General features: G+C 46.1%; 1 protein-coding gene across 1 annotated transcript in view; it reads right to left on the reverse strand.

Annotated features, from left to right (window-relative positions):
* Positions 1-370: 370 nt before the first annotated feature.
* Positions 371-18,904, reverse strand: part of CUBN (cubilin) — a 365,663-nt gene continuing 347,129 nt past the window's right edge. The window contains exons 66-67 of the mRNA XM_040352464.1: positions 17,371-17,606; positions 371-640 (exon numbers count right to left, since the gene is read on the reverse strand). Coding sequence (XP_040208398.1) covers positions 533-640; positions 17,371-17,606 — 344 coding nt within the window. The 3' untranslated portion in view covers positions 371-532. The remainder of the gene's footprint in view (positions 641-17,370; positions 17,607-18,904) is intronic.

The raw sequence follows: 18,904 nt of genomic DNA on the forward strand, positions 1-18,904 counted from the left end.
CCCCTCTGTCTGTTATAAGAACTGAAAAACTGCAGATTCTGTGGGTGGGTCTGTTGTCTGGAGCTCTGTGAGTGGAGTTGTGATGTCAGTAGACTCCCCGCCCTCCTGTGTATTCCTTACACTAAATTCTGCTATGATCACTAACATCCAGTCAGAATCCAGAAAAGTAACCACATGACTTCAGAAAAGGAGTGGGGATGGGAATTAAAAAATAATGCCTGTCTCTAGGCTATTGCATGAGATATGTAAATAAGCACAAAGACCCAGTGATGATGCCACGGCGTCTAAAGTATTTCATGAGGTTCTATTAAAACATTTCAGAAGCATGTTGATTGGGGGGGGGGGGCAAAATAGGCAAGTAAACTTCAGCTTTAATTTTATTTTGTGATAGAATCTTTATTGTAAAATAGAAATGTATCAGTAGGCACATATATACAATTACATGAACTATTAGATATGGAATGTGATCTGCGCAGAATAGTCAGATAACGGTCTTGAATTGTGGGAATGATTGTAAAAAGCTTTCTTTGACTCAAGAGCTCCAAATGACTCTAAAATATGACGGCAGTGTGACAGAGTCTGCATGAAATTTAACAAACACCTGATGAGACGTGGTATTGAATGGAGCGATATTTCCATCCTAGAAGAGAAAAAAGAGACAGTAAATATTATTGATCTGAATAGTGACATCCTCCTTTTCAGGAACAGGCCTATGGGGTCACATTAGGTATTATGACCGTTGGAACGAAAGTTTCGTATGCCACCCCTTCCCATCACCACCACTATACATAAAGGGAAAATAAAAGAATAAAAGTCCTTTGTACAAGGTTACAGGATATCTAAACCTAAGGCCCCGTACACACGACCAAACATGTATGCTGAAACTGGTCCGCGGACCAGTTTCAGCATACATGTTCGGTCGTGTGTAGGCACGAGCGGGCGGAATTCCAGCAAATATTTGCCCGCCGGGCCTTTTCCCAGCAGACAAATATTCCTGGACGTGTTTTAAAACCGTCCGCTGGAATCCTGCCCGCTCGGACATGTACGGTCGTCAGTACAGACCTACCGTACATGTCCGAGCGCCCGCCGTCCCTCGCATGCGTCGAATGACTTCGACGCATGCGTGGAAGCCTTTAAATGGCAGGCCCGCCCACGTCGCCGCGTCATCGCTGCGTCATCATCGCGGCGACGACGCGGACACGCCCCGCGTAATGTTTACGCGCTGACTCCTGTACGATGGTTAGTACAACCATCGTACAGAAGCCCTCTGGCAGGTATGTACGGTGAAAACGGTCTGACGGACCGGTTTCACCGTACATGTTTGCTCGTTAGTACCCGGCCTAAGAGTAAAGGGCCAGATTCACATATAATTGCGGCGGCGAAACGTAGCGTATATATGTTACACCGCCGCAAGTTTTCATCGCAAGTGCCTGATTCACCAAGCACTTGGGTGAAAACTTACGCTGGCGGCGCCTGGCGCAAGCCCGCCTAATTCAAAGGGACGTGTGCCATTTAAATTAGGCACGCTCCCGCGCCGGACGTACTGCGCATGCTCCATTTTGAAATTCCCGCCGTGCTTTGCGCGAAGTGACGTAATTTTTTTTGAGCAGCGACGTGCGTAGCATACGTTCCTATTCCCGGACGTCTTACGCAAAAAAAAAAAAATTTGAAATTCAACCCGGGAAAGACAGCCATACTTTAACATGGCTCGACTAAAGTTAAGCCATGTTAAAGCAGCCGTAACTTTGCGACGGGAAAAAATTACTAGCGAGGACGTAATGAACGCGAAAACCGTCGTGGATCGCCGTAAATGCTCATTAGCATACCCGACGCAGGAAAACAACACAAACTCCACCCAGCGGCGGCCGAGGTACTGCATCCTAAGATCCGACGGTGTAAGTCAATTACACCTGTCGGATCTTAGGGATATCTATGCGGAACCTGATTCTATGAATCAGCCGCATAGATACTCTGAGAGATACTCTTCTGTGAATCTGGCCCAAAAAGTATAACATTTTGCAACTTTCCAGTCCTTAGATACAGTGGTTGCATTACCACCCGTTGAATGGTTTATGTTTCCAGGTACTCCCCAAGACCCACCAAGAGATCCAATGGGGGACGTCTGTGCCACAAGAGTGAAAGGAAATCACTTGCCATATAATTACACCTTTTATTTCAAGATGTTTTGGCAAATTGATCGATCAATATTTAATCTTTCCCCATAAACGGACTTCATCCATTACCAGCATACTCCAAGGTTATTGTACCCTTCGAGCATTTTCCTTTATTTCACTTAGCCACCGTTGCTTGACTCATTGTCTGAGAATGACACCATATACCCAGGGAGGATCAAAGAAATGTGATCTGTCCCAAGGGATTAAACCTTTTTGGGAAATGAGTATTGAGCCTCACCAACAACAGGCTAAGTGTCTGGTGGCAGGGCTGTCTTAATGAGAGGGCACACCTGGGCACTGCCCAGGGGCCCCAGCTGCATGGGGGGCCCCTGCATTTTCCCCAAAGCAGGATGTAGAGGGGTCAGAGTGCTGGGCGGATATCTGGGGTGTAGAGGGGTCAGAGTACTGGGGGATATCTGGGGTGTAGAGGGGTCAAAGTGCTGGGGGAATTTTGGGGTGTAGAGGGGTCAGAGTGCTGGGGGGATATCTGGGGTGTAGAGGGGTCAGAGTCCTGGGGGGATATCTGGGGTGTAGAGGGGTCAGAGTGCTGGGGGGATATCTGGGGTGTAGAGGGGTCAGAGTGCTGGGGGGATATCTGGGGTGTAGAGGGGTCAGAGTGCTGGGGGATATCTGGGGTGTAGAGGGGTCAGAATGCTGGGGGGATATCTGGGGTGTAGAGGGGTCAGAGTGCTGGGGGATATCTGGGGTGTAGAGGGGTCAGAATGCTGGGGGGATATCTGGGGTGTAGAGGGGTCAGAGTGCTGGGGGGATATCTGGGATGTAGAGGGGTCAGAGTGCTGGGGGATATGTGGGGTGTAGAGGGGTCAGAGTGCTGGGCGGATATCTTGGGTGTAGAGGGGTCAGAGTACTGGGGGATATCTGGGGTGTAGAGGGGTCAAAGTGCTGGGGGGATATCTGGGGTGTAGAGGGGTCAGAGTGCTGGGGGAATTTTGAGGTGTAGAGGGGTCAGAGTGCTGGGGGGATATCTGGGGTGTAGAGGGGTCAGAGTCCTGGGGGGATATCTGGGGTGTAGAGGGGTCAGAGTGCTGGGGGATATCTGGGGTGTAGAGAGGTCAGAGTGCTGGGGGGATATCTGGGGTGTAGAGGGGTCAGAGTGTTGGGGGGGATATCTGGGGTGTAGAGAGGTCAGAGTGCTGGGGGAATATCTGGGGTGTAGAGAGGTCAGAGTGCTGGGGGGATATCTGGGATGTAGAGAGGTCAGAGTGCTGGGGGAATATCTGGGGTGTAGAGAGGTCAGAGTGCTGGGGGGGATATCTGGGGTGTAGAGAGGTCAGAGTGCTGGGGGAATATCTGGGGTGTAGAGAGGTCAGAGTGCTGGGGGGGATATCTGGGGTGTAGAGAGGTCAGAGTGCTGGGGGAATATCTGGGGTGTAGAGAGGTCAGAGTGCTGGGGGGGATATCTGGGGTGTAGAGAGGTCAGAGTGCTGGGGGAATATCTGGGGTGTAGAGGGGTCAGAGTGCTGGGGGGATATCTGGGGTGTAGAGAGGTCAGAGTGCTGGGGGAATATCTGGGGTGTAGAGGGGTCAGAGTGCTGGGGGGATATCTGGGATGTAGAGGGGTCAGAGTGCTGGGGGGATATGTGGGGGGTAGAGAGGTCAGAGTGCTGGGGGGATATTTGGGGTGTAGAGAGGTCAGAGTGCTGGGGGGATATTTGGGGTGTAGAGAGGTCAGAGTGCTGGGGGGATATCTGATCTGTTTACCTGCGCTGTCTCCACTGTAGGGGCCCCAGAGCATTACTTTGCCCAGGGGCCCATGATGCTATTAAGACGGCCCTGTCTGGTGGTCATTCTCAGACACAGAGTCAAGCAACGGTGGCAAAGTGTAATAAAGGAAATGCTTCAAGAACCTTGAAGTATGCTGGTAATGGATGAAGTGTATGGGGAAAGATTAAATATTGATCGATCAATTTGCCAAAACTACATGGCAACTGTTTTCCTTTCACTCTTGTGGCACAGACGCCCCCCCATTGGACCTCTTGGAGGGTCTTGGGGAGTATCCAGAATCGTGACCATTCAACAGGTGGTAATATTTTAAAATAAAATGTCCTACAAAAGCTCCAGAAGAAGCCATGTTTGTGGTGAAACATGTAGAATGGTTGCCTCTACATGTTTCACCACAAACATGACTTCTTCTGGAGCTTTTGTTGAATGGTCACGATTCTGGATACTCCACAAGACCCTCCATTCTTTTGTAATATGACCATTGGGCTATCTATAGCCCTAATTGTATAAGTCGTTTTATACTGTTTATGTATCAATACATTTGGTCTTTTTTGTATAATTGATTCTTTGATTTTCTGAACCTTAAAACTCCACTCACTGCCCCCTTGGGGCTTTCACACTTTTTTTTATTATCCATGAGTTTTCAAGGAGAAAATTTCCTGTGTAACGATAAGAAAAATACTTGCGTATAGATGCGCTTAAACGCGTAAAGATGCGTATGATTACATAAATTGTTCTTATGATAATTTGTTTTTCCCCTTTGTTTAGACTTACCATATATACTTGAGTATAAGCTGAGTTTTTCAGTACTTTTTTTGTGCTGAAATGCCCCCTCGGCTTATACTCAAGATACCTTTTTGCGCCTGACCTCCTGGACTTTGGGGACCCAGTTCCGGCCGAATTTGGCACACATGTAACCCCACTCTTCCTCTACAAGTGTGAAAAGTTTGTTGTCCGGGGAACATATGGCCAGGGAGCACCGATTTTTTTCAAACCCGGGCATCCCTTCCATAGACTCCCATGTTAAATGGTAATTTCTCTGGTGACTTTGGGGACCCGGGAGTGGCCAGTCATAGGTCCCCTGGACCCGGAACTTGGCACACATGTAGCCCCACTCTTCCTCTACAAGTGTACAAAGTTTGTTGTCTGGGTGACTCATAGCTGGGGAGCACTGATTTTTCAAAACTGGGCTCTCCTTCCATAGACTCCAATGTTAAATGTCAGTCTAGTCATGGGCACAGTGAGGCATGGGCACAGTGAGGCATGGGCACAGTAAGGCATGGACATGGACACAGTGAGGCATGCAGATGGACACCCTAGGCTTATACTTCAGTCAATAAGTTTTCCCATTTTTTTTGTGGTAAAATAAGGTGCCTTGGCTTATATTCGGGTCGGCTTATACTCGAGTATATACGGTAATTTGCCTGCGTATACATGCATTTATATGAAAAAGCAGATGAATGGCATGTCCTTAGATGCAGATTTTTTGGGTTGTGTGTTACGGATCTGAATGCAGCTCATGTTTACACACCTTTGTGAGTAGCTGTATATAGATCCATAATTTAATCACTTGCCCACCGCCCATAGTCAAAATACGTCATTTTTTTAAAGATGGATATCTCGGTAATGGCAGCAGCTGCTGCCACAACCGAGATATCCATCTCTTCAGTGGGCGGATTCGCCACAAGATCGCCGTTATCGGTGGCGGGAGAGGGCCCCCCCTCCCGCCGCTGTCCCGCGCCCTCCGCCGCTTACCGGAGCCATCGGTAGCGGCGGAGGCGATCGGGACTGTTCGGCAGCTGTGTGGGGATGCGAGTGAGGGAAAAATCGCCCCCACCCGTCCCCATAGCTCTGCTGGGCGGAAGTGACGTCAAAACGTCTTAAAGAAACATTTTTTTTTTTTTGTCATTTGAAAAAAATACAGTTTCAATTTTTTTTCAATTTCTTTTTTCTTTTTTTGCATTGAAGTCTAAATATAAGATCTGAGGTCTTTTTGACCCCAGATCTCATATTTAAGAGGACCTGTCATGCTTTTTTCTATTACAATGGATGTTTACATTCCTTGTAATAGGAATAAAAGTGATCATTTTGTTTTATTATTTCAGTGTAAAAAATTATAAACTAAATAAAAATAAATAAGAAAACAACATTTTTTTTTTTTAAAGCGCCCCGTCCCGACGAGCTCGCGCGTAGAAGCGAACGCATACGCGAGTAGCGCCCGCATATGAAAACGGTGTTCAAACCACACAAGTGAGGTATCGCCGCGATCTTTAGAGCAAGAGCAATAATTCTAGCATTAGACCTACTCTGCAACTCAAAAAATGCAACCTGTAGAATTTTTTAAACGTCGCCTATCGAGATTTTTAAGGGTAAAAGTTTGACGCCATGCCACGAGCGGGCGCAATTTTTAAGCGTGACATGTTGGGTATCATTTTACTCGGCGTAACATTATCTTTCACAATATATAAAAAAATTGGGCAACATTTATTGTTGTCTTATTTTTTAATTAAAAAAAGTGATTTTTTTTCCAAAAAAAGTGCGCTTGTAAGACCGCTGCGCAAATACGGTGTGACAAAAAGTATTGCGATGACTGCCATTTTATTCTCTAGGGTGTTATAAAAAAAAAATTATAATGTTTGGGGGTTTTAAGTAATGTTCTAGCAAAAAAAACTGTTTTAGTCTCGTAAACACCGAATCTGAAAAACAAGCCCGGTGGGCAAGTGGTTAAAAAAATAGATAAATAAATTTTAGCAGAGTGAAAATATCTGTTGATCTTGCCAAAAATGCAGTGTCCTTGTAGCTTCCTGTCAGCTGCACTGAATGTTACATAGTTAGTCCATCTAGTTCGACCAAAACCAAAACAAAAAAAAATGTCATATTTTTATGTGAATTACCAATCTCCCATGTAATGAAGATGAACAAACGCATATTTGAAGCCCGGTCTCAGTGAGGACCATAGTTCCTTCCAAAGATACAGTGGAGTAGTTGCCACCCATAGACCAGAAGTGTGTTATTCACAGGATTGCCTGATGAAAATGAAGAGACAAGAAGAAAACGAATGCAGCCACCACATTAAAGGAAAGCTGGTAAGCTGCAATATATTTTTGACTTTGGGTTTAAATACACTTTGAGGTGTGCCTTCCCCTATTCTGTCCTGGCCTCCCTCAAATATTCTTGCACCCCTCTTCACTGCCCTCCCTTAGATAAAAGAATAATGGGCCAAATCCACAGAAAAGCTGCCTAACTTAACTTTTCAGAGTTAAGTTACACGGCCGCAATTCTCCGAATTTAGGTAGCGATCCTCAAAGCACTTACCCAGGAAAATTGCGGCAGTGCAACTTAACTCCGTGCATCCTAAGGCGTTCCTAATTAAAATGGGCGATTCCCATTTAAATTAGGCGCGCTCCCGCGCCGGACGTACTGCGCATGCGTGTGACGTCATTTTTCCCGACGGGCAGCGCGCGAACGTAATTTACGCCGGGCTTTGTGGATTGCGACGGGACAATAAAGTTGCGACGGGTTAAAAAAAAGTTACGCGCCGGGAAAAAAAAATCAAAATTTAAAAAAAAACGCGGCGATCGAAAAAAAGGTCTGGTTTTACATGGTGTACTAACTTTACACATTGTAAAACCAGCCCTAATTTTGCGCAAGCAAATCGTAACTTACGCAGAAAACACAAAGCTTAAAAGCTTTGTGGATCTGCTTAAGTACTCATTTGCATACGCTAGGCGGCATTTCGACTCGAAATGCCCCCAGCGGCGGATGCGGTACTGCATCTTAAGATCTGACAGTGTAAGTGTCTTAAGCCCCGTACACACGGTCGGACTTTTGCCCAACCAACTTCAAAATCCGGCACTTTTCGTATTTGTCCGACCGTGTGTACGTTCCATCGGACCAACTTTTTTGGCTTCAATCGGACAAAAAGTTGGGTCTGTGAACGGACCAACTTTCTGTTCCGAAAAGTCCGATTGTGCAAAGTGCGACCGTGTGTACAGCAAACCATCGGACTTTTGGACAAAGTACAAATGCGCATGCTCAGAACCAATGTTAAACTCAACCAACAATAGCAGAAGTTAACCAAAGGGTGGCGGTAAAGAGCAAGTAAAACCACGTGATGTTGGGAAAGTGTTAGAAAAGTTTGCAGAAAAGTCCGAGCGTGTGTATGCTATGGGTGTGATCGGACAAATCAATTAAGACAAAAATCCAAGGGAAATTTTGTTGGATGTCCTACCGTGTGTATGAGCCTTTAGATGTCAGATTTTCTGCCTAACTTTGGAAAAATCCTTTTGAGGATCGTTTCCAAAGTTAGGCACAGAGATACGCAGGCTGAACAGCAGTTCCGCCTGCGTATCTCTTTTGTGGATTTGGCCCAATGCTTCCTCACTCCATTGCATTCGCTCAGTCTTTACAGAATGTTTCCATACTCATTTCCTGCTTTACTTTCTATGACGTGTAGCAGTTGCAGTGTGTCCCTGCACCCAGCACTATCCAGACCTCTCTAGAGCCAGAACTAGCTCATTTGATAGCTCTTGTTAGCCAATAAAAAGTTAGCCCACTTTAGCATAGTCCATACCATAAGGAGTGACCGCAGACTGGTGTTATGTTCAAGATTAAAATCCCCTCCACCACCCCCCTCCCACTTTGAAACTTACACCCTAGTGGTGGGACAGCTTACAATTAGTGTTACATTCTGTACTGGCTGAGCTTGATATGGAGTAACTTGAATTATAAGAGCAGTGTTCAACTCTTTGTTGACTGCCTATGGCTCCCCATAGTGGAAGCAGTAACCTATACTAGCAATGAGAGGAAGTGCCCCTGATGACGTCACATATGATGAAACGTGTGGGATGGAGCCAGAATACACGCTATTGCGCATGCGCGGACCACCCACGGCCATCTTGCTTTTGGGAAAATAACAAACACACATGGTTTGAAGTGCTTGTTTAACCTCCATCCATTGTAAGTGACTTTTTAAATTAAACATTCCTGTTTTTAACGAACGGAGAGTGCTTTCTTCTTTTATGGTGTTACTCGTGCATGGGGTCTCAACGCATAGCCTTGACCAGATACCTAGTAATAAATTGGAGGTACTGTGGAGTATTTAAAAAAAAAACTGTTTGACCTCTCCTTAGCGAGGGTCTTTGAAATTTGTTAAGCGGCAAACCCCCATTATTAATGCACTATGGTGGTTTACATAGTGGTCCTAACAACTGGATATTCAGACGCTTCTCTTTGGGGTTTCACTTCTCTATCTGCCATGTACAAAGAAGATTATTCTGACAGTTTTAGCTTTTGTTGTGCGACTTTCATGCACTGTATATGCTTTTCACATTTTTTGTATATGCACGAGGTGTTTGAATTTAAAGCGCTTTTGTTTTCACACTTATGTTTTTGCTCTTTGTATTTTATCTATATATATATATATATATATATATATATATATATATATATATATATAAGCACTATTTACTATGCATATAGACATTTCTGTTTATGAGCGTTGTGTTTACATTAACCGCTTGGGATCCGCGCTATAGTCAAATGACCGCTACAGCGCGGATCCGAAAATCCAAGTGGACGTCAATTGACGTCCGCCCCTTTGCGCGTTCCCCGCGCGCGCTCCAGAGCGCGCAGCGGGGAAACCCTGTGTTGGCCGTGTCCCTTGGACACATTCAATTACAGATCGCCGCGAACGGCCAATCAGAGTGGCCGTTTGCGATCTGTGCGGCCAATGAGAGATGATCTCATATGTAAACATATGAGATCATCTCTCATTGCCGACTCTCACAGAGACAGCGTCCTGTCTCTGGAGAGGAGACCGATCTGTGTCCCTTGTACATAGGGACACAGATCGGTCACCCCCCCCAGTCACCCCCCCTCCACCTACAGTTAGAACACAATGCAGGGAATACATTTAACCCCTTCCTCACCCCCTAGTGTTAACCCCTTCAATGCCAGTCACATTTATACTGTAATTAGTGCATATTTATAGCACTGATCGCAGTATAAATGTGAATGGCGCCAAAAATGTGTCAAAAGTGTCCGATGTGTCCGCCATAACGTCGCAGTCCCAATAAAAATCGCAGATCGCCGCCATTTCTAGCAAAAAAAAAAAAAATAATTCTGTCCCCTATTTTGTAGGCGCAAAACTTTTGCGCAAACCAATCGCTTATTGTGATTTTTTTTTTTTTTATTACCAAAAATATGTAGAAGAATACGTATCGGCCTAAACTGAGAAAAAAGTAAAAAATATTGTATTTTTTTTCAAAATTGTCGCTCTTTTTTGTTTATAGCGCAAAAAATAAAAACCGCACAGGCGATCAAATACCACCAAAAGAAAGCTCTATTTGTGGGGAAAAAAGGACGTCAATTTTGTTTGGGAGCCACGTCGCACGACCGCGCAATTGTTAGTTAAAGCGACGCAGTGCCAAAAGCTGAAATTTCACCTGGGCAGGAGGGGGGTATATGTGCCCAGTAAGCAAGTGGTTAAATGAAAGCAAGTCTTTCATGAGAAAAACAAGGAGGCTGCCATTGCCAACATCTAATTCCGCAAATGCCAGTTGACTGGCTGTCATACTGATCCTTTTGCCCAAATACTTTTAGCCACTAACCCAAAACTATTATATAGATGAAGAATTTTGCCTTTACTATGCCTCTCGCGATATGCTCCTTGCTCTGTGTCAGAGACTCGGACATATTGAGGACAAAGGGAAAATATAACAGCCAGGCAAGCTGCATTTATAGAAATGGCAGCTCCCGTATTTCTCCATGCTTTAAGTAATGTCTCTTTAGAAACCTATAAACCACTATTCAACAGTGATCTGAGGCTTTTGGAAGCTTCTCGCAACAATGAGACTACTCCTTTTTTTTTTTACTTGAGAATTCCTTTCATTGGTCTCCACAGACATTGCACCAAATTACATGTTTTCAGCCCCTGAATGGAAAAGATGCCACGCACCTCAAAGGTGAATTGTCTTCATTTGTAAAAGATCATCCCATTACTTTACTAATTTTAGCAGTTCTCATATTGGCCTCTAGATGGCAATCACGTTGTAAACATAGATTTTAAAGTGTAACTAAAGACAAAACTTTTTCTTTAATTTTGGATAAAGTGGAGAGGGATTAGAACCAGGGGCGTACCTAGAGTATTTGGCACCCGGGGCGGATCCAATATCTGGCACCCCCCCCACATTAAAATGTAAAAACACCCCACTGTGCCCCCTGCATACCTCTGCATCCTTCAATATATTTTTGTTACTACTGTGTACCCCTCTCCACAACTGCACCTCTGGACCCCTTTACATTGCACAGCACCCTGCATCAATGGACCCCTTTACATTACACAGCCCCCTGCATCACTGGACCCCTTTAAAATTACACAGCCCCCTGCATCACAGGACCCCTTTACATCTCATAGCCCCCTGCACCTCTGGACCCTTTTACATTACACAGCCCCCTGCATCACTGGGCCCCTTAACATCTCATAGCCCCCTGCACCTCTGGACCCCTTTACATTACACAGCACCCTGCATCACAGGACCCCTTTACATCTCATAGCCCCCTGCACCTCTGGACCCTTTTACATTACACAGCCCCCTGCACCACTGGACCCCTTTACATCACATAGCCCCCTGCACCTCTGGACCCCTTTACATTACACAGCACCCTGCATCACTGCACCCCTTTTACATTACACAGCCGCCTGCACCTCTGCACCCCTTTACATCACATAGCCCCCTGCTCCTCTGGACCCTTTTACACTACACAGCCCTCTGCACCCCTTTACATTACACAGCCCCCTGCATCACTGGACCCCTTTACATTAAACAGCCCCCTGCATCACTGGACCCCTTTAAAATTACACAGCACCCTGTATCACTGGACCCCTTTACATCTCATAGCCCCCTGCACCTCTGGACCCTTTTACATTACACAGCCCCCTGCACCACTGGATCCTTTACATCACATAGCCCCCTGCACCTCTGGACCCCTTTACATTACACAGCACCCTGCACCTCTGGACCCCTTTACATTACACAGCACCCTGCATCACTGGACCCCTTTACATTACACAGCCACCTGCACCTCTGGACCCCTGCATGTTACACAGACCCCCCTTCAGTGCAGACACCCCCTCAGTGCAGACACCCCCCCTCAGTGCAACCCCCCCCAGTGCAAACCCCCTCGGTGCAACCCCCTTAGTGAAAACCCCCTCAGTGCAAACACCCCCTTAGTACATCCCCCCTTCAGTGAAATCCCCCCAGGTGCAAACACCCCCCCTCCCCATTCAGTACCTCAGATCATCGCAGCGCCACGGCACATGGACAGAAGGTCCCCTCGACCCCTCCCCCTCTGTACACACAAACAGAGAGGAGGGGGCTGTGCCTGTGTGCCGACTGCCGACCACCGATAACAGCCCGTGGCTGTGAGAGGAGGGGATGGATGGTGCTGCGGTGTCACCCCGCAACCCCCCTCCTCTTGTACCGCGGCACTCCGATTCCGCGGTGCTCATCTTAGCAGTTGCGGGGGGAGCCGCCCCCCCCCCCCCACATGTCAGCTAAAAAAAAAATGTTTTTGTTTTTTTTTTAAATCGGGATGGTGTCACCCCTCTAGCGGGTGTCACCCGGGGCAGCCCGCACCCCGCTAGCAACGCCTCTGATTAGAACACCTGTCAGTTTTTATTGCTGTCTGTGCCCGTTAGGCCCCTTTCACATTGGGGCGGGTTGGTGTCGGTGGTAAAGCGCCGCTATTTTTAGCGTCGCTTTACCGTCAATTTCGCTGCGCTTTTCGGCCGCTAGAGGGATGCCTTTACCCCCGCTAGCCGCCTCTGCGGAGGCGCTTTGCCGGCAGTATGGCCACAGTGCCCATTGATTTCAGTATACACACACCGCTCCAAAGATGCTGCTAGCAGGACTTTTTTACCGTCCTGCTAGCACACTGCTCCAGTGTGAAAGCCCTCGGGGCTTTCACACTGGAGAGACAGCAGCAGCTGTTTCAGGTCGCTTTGCAGGCACTATTTTTAGCGTTGTAGCGCCTGCAAAGCGACCCAGTGTGAAAGGGGTCTTAGGGAGATTCACTCTCTATTTGTCCTGTTTACTAATGTCATTGAAAGCAAAAGTGCGTCGACTTGATTCTGAGCATGCATGGATTTTTCTCCGCACAGACGATCGGAATTTCCTATCGTTTTTTTTTTTCTCCATCAGAATAATTTAAAACATGTTATATTTTTTTACACTGATGGAAAATAGTCCGATGGGACCCACACACGATCGTGTGTACACGGCATTAGGTCTTAGATGTTTAGACGTGGTGGCTGCATTTGTTTATTTTTTTCTATTTGTTTTGCTGCCAGTAACAGAAAGAGAGTGGATACCCTGCGCTGCCAGGTGTGCGTAAATGGTAGCTGCTGACACGGCTTATTCAAAAAAGCAAAACAACCAAAAAAATATACGTATGTGTAGCGCTAAAATTAATAAATGAATATCAAAATACCAAAAAATGTGTATAGTAAAAAATAAAACACATATAACATTAATAAATGTTAGACACAAATTGTGAAACATGTGAGATTCCTCTGTAGCGAGGGGTGACAACAGTGCCAACTGGCACGTGAACTGATGCACCTAAGGTGGTATCAAACATAAAAACAAAGTCCAACAAAAACTCCTAAGTGTGATGATCCGAGGTATGTAGCAAAGTTCATCAACATCCACAAGTCATTCAAGTGAAAAGGTGAATAAATAGAAAAAGCGTGACTCCTTTAACGTGACAATCCCATCACCGGAAAAAGTGCAGGCTTACCGGAACTTGTTGACCACTGGTGGCATATGCCAAAAGAGGTCAGTCAAGGCTTTATATGACGGTTGTCAAACAGCAATCCTTGGCAGGAAGCGTAGGTCCAACTGGTGGGTAGGTCCTTATATGGAATAGGTCCCCAGGAGTAAGCCGGAAGCTATACTGATGTTGGTATCCCAAAACCAATTGGCTCAGTGTGTTAGTGGTGCATAGAGAAAAATAAAGAGAAGTGGCCACATAGCGTAACTCCGTATAAAAGAAAAAATACGTGTTTATTCACAGCTAACAAACTTACATTTGGCTGGAAGTAAAAGAGCTCTTGCATGTAAATGGGGCGACAGTGGAGTCCTCCCGACGCGTTTCGTGGTCAAAAGCACATCGTCAGACGATGTGCTTTTGACCACGAAACGCGTCGGGAGGACTCCACTGTCGCCCCATTTACATGCAAGAGCTCTTTTACTTCCAGCCAAATGTAAGTTTGTTAGCTGTGAATAAACACGTATTTTTTCTTTTATACGGAGTTACGCTATGTGGCCACTTCTCTTTATTTTTCTCTATGCACCACTAACACACTGAGCCAATTGGTTTTGGGATACCAACATCAGTATAGCTTCCGGCTTACTCCTGGGGACCTATTCCATATAAGGACCTACCCACCAGTTGGACCTACGCTTCCTGCCAAGGATTGCTGTTTGACAACCGTCATATAAAGCCTTGACTGACCTCTTTTGGCATATGCCACCAGTGGTCAACAAGTTCCGGTAAGCCTGCACTTTTTCCGGTGATGGGATTGTCACGTTAAAGGAGTCACGCTTTTTCTATTTATTCACCTTTTCACTTGAATGACTTGTGGATGTTGATGAACTTTGCTACATACCTCGGATCATCACACTTAGGAGTTTTTGTTGGACTTTGTTTTTATGTTTGATACCACCTTAGGTGCATCAGTTCACGTGCCAGTTGGCACTGTTGTCACCCCTCGCTACAGAGGAATCTCACATGTTTCACAATTTGTGTCTAACATTTATTAATGTTATATGTGTTTTATTTTTTACTATACACATTTTTTGGTATTTTGATATTCATTTATTAATTTTAGCGCTACACATACGTATATTTTTTTGCTGCCAGTAACACACTTTCTGTCCTAAGGTAACAACACTCACAAATAAAGTTCATTGTTAGAGATTACTGTACTGTCGTGTAATAAAAGCCATAGCATTTAGGTAAAGAAAACTCATATCAAAAGAAATATGCAGGCTGCCATTGCTGACCTCTTCTCCTTATGAAAACTATTCATATTTCTTGGTTGTCATACTGATCCAGTGACTTCAATCCATTTTAAAGTAATAAGAAAGGCAAACTTTTTTTGTTTGAAAATAATAAGATGTTATACTTACCAGCTCTGTGCAATGACATTGCACAAAGTGGTCCTTTACCGCCTCTTAGGCTGTCCCCCACCGGCGCTGTCCCTTCTTCCTTCCTCTGGGTGCGTCCTCAGCAAGCCCTGGGTACTGAGGGGGCACCCATGCGGGAGTCTTCTGAGCCGGACTGTGTGCGTCCATAGACACACACAGCTCGGCAACGCCCCCCACTCTTTCCTCACTGGATTTGACTGACAGCAGCAGGAGCCAAGGGCCTCCTGTGAAACCAGGAAGAGAGGGCAGAACCTCTGCAGGTGAGACAGCACTGGAATGATGGGAGGAGACAGGCAGGGATGGACTGGCCATTGGGACTACAGGGAGTTTCCCTGTGGGCCGATGGCTCAGTGGGCCAGCTTCAGTGACAGCGGACCGCCGCCCCCCTCCACTCCTCTGTCTCTCCCTTCCCGCAGCGCTCACCTCCTCTCCCTCCCCGCAGCGCTCACCTGGGGGGAGCAAAGAAGCAGGGGGAGGACCAGAGGAGCAGGGGGGACGACAGAGGAGCATAGGGGAGGGGACAGACAGATGACTCAACAGCTATGGCCTGGGAGTTTCTCACTTCTGTGTAATCTTGTCCCATAAGGGGGGGCACCAAACTGATTCTTTGCCCCCGGGTGAAATAATGTCTAGCTTCCCCACTGGTACTGCTTATAAGAGTACCAGTACCAGCCGCTCTCTCTAATAAAGGCAGTCATGGGAGAGACCTGTCAAAGTGGGCCAGTCTGGATGAAGTCCAGGGCCAAATTTTTGCCCCAGTCCAGCCCTGGAGACAGGTAAGTGTTTAGGGACCAGGAGGGTGGGGGAATGCATTAGGGTAAAACATGTTTTGACTTTAGAACTACTTGCCTGTAGCCAGTATGCAGATAAAACATTCTGAATTCACTGGCTGCATGCTTGTTCTGGGTCAGTGAGTTGGATTACTGAAGCCAAAGGATCCACACTGCAGCCAGGTAATTAAAAGAGAAGTGCAGGAGTGACAAATTAATACTCACCTAGATGGCTGCAGCACCGGTCCAAAGCTGCATCTGTCCCCTTCTGCCTCTATGCTGAGAACTGAGTGATCAAAGAGCACTGATTACTCAGTTCTTAGGTCCACTCCGTGCAGAGAGTGGTTACTGTCACCGGCTCTGTGCTCTGCCCCTCCAGCGCTCACTGGAGTGCCGGGCAGTGGAAGGGGCGAGAGTGGCTGGCTCAAGTTCTCAGCGGTGCCCTGAGAGGCTTAGCCAGCTTCTGTCAGGCAACTGGGCAAATCCTGACATTTTTGGGATCCTCGCAGAGCCTGGACCGGTGTTCTGTCAAAATAGCCAACTCGTCTAAATCTCCAACAATGTCACTTCCGGTTACTCTTCAGCATCAGTAAATGGAAGTTTTGACGCAACACCAGCAGTGTATACACTACAGTACACAGCGATTTGTCAGTTTTGACTGAACAGTGGCTAAGGAGGGAAAAGTTGTTGCCACCTTGGAGGCGGCCATGTTGTTGGTTACTAGTGGGCGGAGTAAAGGCCCGTACACACGATCTGATTTTCCAACGGAAATTGTGTGATGACAGGTTGTTGTCAGAAAATCCGAACGTTTGTATGCTCCATCGAACAATTGTTGTCGGATTTTTCGCCAACAAATGTTGCATAGCATGCTTTAAAATTGTGTGTTGTCGGATTATCCGATCCGGTGTACACAAGTCCATCGGACAAAACTCCAAAGTACAAACACGCATGCTCAAAAGCAATGCTAACCATAACACAACATTAGCATAAGTTGCCCAAAGGGTGGCGCTAAAGAGCTGAAAAAACACGTAGTTTTGTGTTTGTTGTGCAAAAATTGGGTGCCGTTTGTATGCAAGACAAATTCCTGGCCAACACCTACGTCCTACGCTTTGTCCACGGAAAATCTGTGTGTACCAGGCTTAACAATGTCCGCTCATTATATCGTGTCCCGTAGTGTATACGCTGCCGGTGTTGTGTCAAAACAGCAAACTTGTCCAAATCTCCAATTGCGGATGATGGAGAGTCACTGAAAGTGACTTGGTTGGAAATTTTGACGAGTTTTGACAGCCTTAGCCTGCTGTCGGCTGAATCTGGGTCACACGAGTGAGGAACTAAGTGCACCCCTGTGACCCACAGGAGAAGTATAGTCAAGAAAGCATTGCCCATACTTCTTCTTTTAATGTTTTTAGAAGCTTTAGTAGCCTGCATATTTTACTCAAGACTAGTTGAAGAATTTGGATGAAAGCTTACCACACCACAGAATGTCCTAATTAATGGGGAGTTAGAGGAAGGTCCGTTGTAAAATTTGAGATAATTATTGGCACAGTCTCCGGGGTCATCAATGCTGAATTCTTCAAGGTTTATTCGTATTTCTCTTCTCATGGGAGCCACAATTGTCCATTCACAGTCGGTGTTGTTACTGTAGGTGCCAGGATAATCAGGACTGGTAAACGAGCCGTGATCTCCGAACAGAGTTCCCCCACAACCTGCAAATGGTAAACAGTGTAAAATAAATAATATTACTTGTTCAGCTATCTGTATTTAGGTAGACATAAAACCACATTGATACAAGTATATGGTCAGCTCTTAGGGCCAGATCCACAAAGAACCGGCGTAACCTAAAAATTCCCATTTAAGTTACACTGCCTTAAAATTTCTACCTAAGTGCCCGATCCACAAAGTACTTACCTAGAAATTTTCGGCTGTGTAACTTAAATTCCACCGGCGCAAGGCGTTCCTCTTCAAATGGGGGCGATTCCCATTTAAATTAGGCGCGCTCCCGCGCCGGCCGTACTGCGCATGCTTGTGACATCATTTCCTCGACGTGCATAGCACGAAATTACGTTACGCCGAGCTTTGTGGATCGCGACGGGTCAATAAAGTTGCGTCGGGAAAAAAAAAAAGATACGGCGGGAAAAAAACAATTTAAAACAAAAAAAAAAACGCGTCGCTGGACAGAAGGGTCTGCTTTTACAAGGTGTAAACAGTTTACAATTTGTAAAAGCAGCCCTAATTTTACGATTGCAAACTAAAACTTACGGAAGAAAAAACGAAGCCGAAAAGCTTCTTGGATCTCCGTAAGTGCTAATTTGCATACCCGAGGCGGCATTTCGACGTGAAATGCCCCCAGCGGCGGATGCGGTACTGCATCCTAAGATCCGGCAGTGTAAGTCCCTTACACATGTCGGATCTTCTGTCTATCTCTTGGAAACTGTTCTGTGGATCACTTCCTCTGCATCCAAATTTTAAATTGTGTTTAGATTTTTTTTTATTAATTCTTTATTTTATTTTATCAAATATGCAGACATACAAATAGGTATATAAAACAGTACTATAAACCCTCTTACACCCCTTGTGCCCTGTTCGCTTCTGGATATTCCAGACAGCAGTCCCCTTCCCTCCCACACACCTCCCCCCTCCCATCCCCTAACCCTCCCGACTTCGTACCTCTTAACTTATAAAAATGAATCCTTTAGCATTTATCGTTTACTCCTGTTACAGGTGGGTTCCATTTTTAATGTTCTAGAAAAAACTGTGGGCCAGATCCACGTAGCGCATCGTAATTTTTGGCAGGCGTAGCGTATCGTATTAACGCTATGCCACCGCAACTTAGAGAGGCAAGTGCTGTATTCACAAAGCACTTGCCTCTAAAGTTATGGCGGCGTAGCGTTAATCTGCCGGCGTAAGGGCGTGCAATTCAAATGGATGCGATAGGGGCGTGTTTTATGTTATTATGTCTTGACCCAACGCAATTGACGTTTTTTCTGAACGGCGCATGCGCCGT

This window comes from Rana temporaria, chromosome 5 (assembly GCF_905171775.1).
Source record: "Rana temporaria chromosome 5, aRanTem1.1, whole genome shotgun sequence".
Classification (NCBI taxonomy): domain Eukaryota; kingdom Metazoa; phylum Chordata; class Amphibia; order Anura; family Ranidae; genus Rana; species Rana temporaria.